General features: G+C 66.2%; 1 protein-coding gene across 1 annotated transcript in view; it reads right to left on the bottom strand.

The window, feature by feature from the left end:
• Positions 1–20: 20 nt before the first annotated feature.
• Positions 21–228, bottom strand: part of ETH_00033515 (uncharacterized protein) — a gene marked incomplete at both ends in the record, with an annotated part of 2,484 nt that continues 2,276 nt past the window's right edge. Inside the window, one exon of the mRNA XM_013375131.1 lies at positions 21–186. Coding sequence (XP_013230585.1) covers positions 21–186 — 166 coding nt within the window. The remainder of the gene's footprint in view (positions 187–228) is intronic.

The following is a 228-nucleotide window of genomic DNA, read 5'->3' on the forward strand; positions in this document are numbered from 1 at the left end:
AGTTTGGCTCGCGCTGCAGCTTACGTGCAGCACGCCTGGCAGCGTTGCTGCTGCTGCTGCTGCTGCTGCTGCAGTGCTGCTGCAGCCGCCTGAGGGCTGGGAGCAGCTGCTGCTCCGTCCACTGCTGCGCTGCTGCTTCTGTGTCTCCTCTGTCGTCGCAGTCCCCCACAGTGCCCACCACTTCTGCTGGTCTCTGCGGCAGCAGCTGCAGCAGCTGCTGCTGCAGCG

This window comes from Eimeria tenella, genomic scaffold (assembly GCF_000499545.2).
Source record: "Eimeria tenella Houghton genomic scaffold, Eth_scaff2542, whole genome shotgun sequence".
Lineage (NCBI taxonomy): Eukaryota > Apicomplexa > Conoidasida > Eucoccidiorida > Eimeriidae > Eimeria > Eimeria tenella.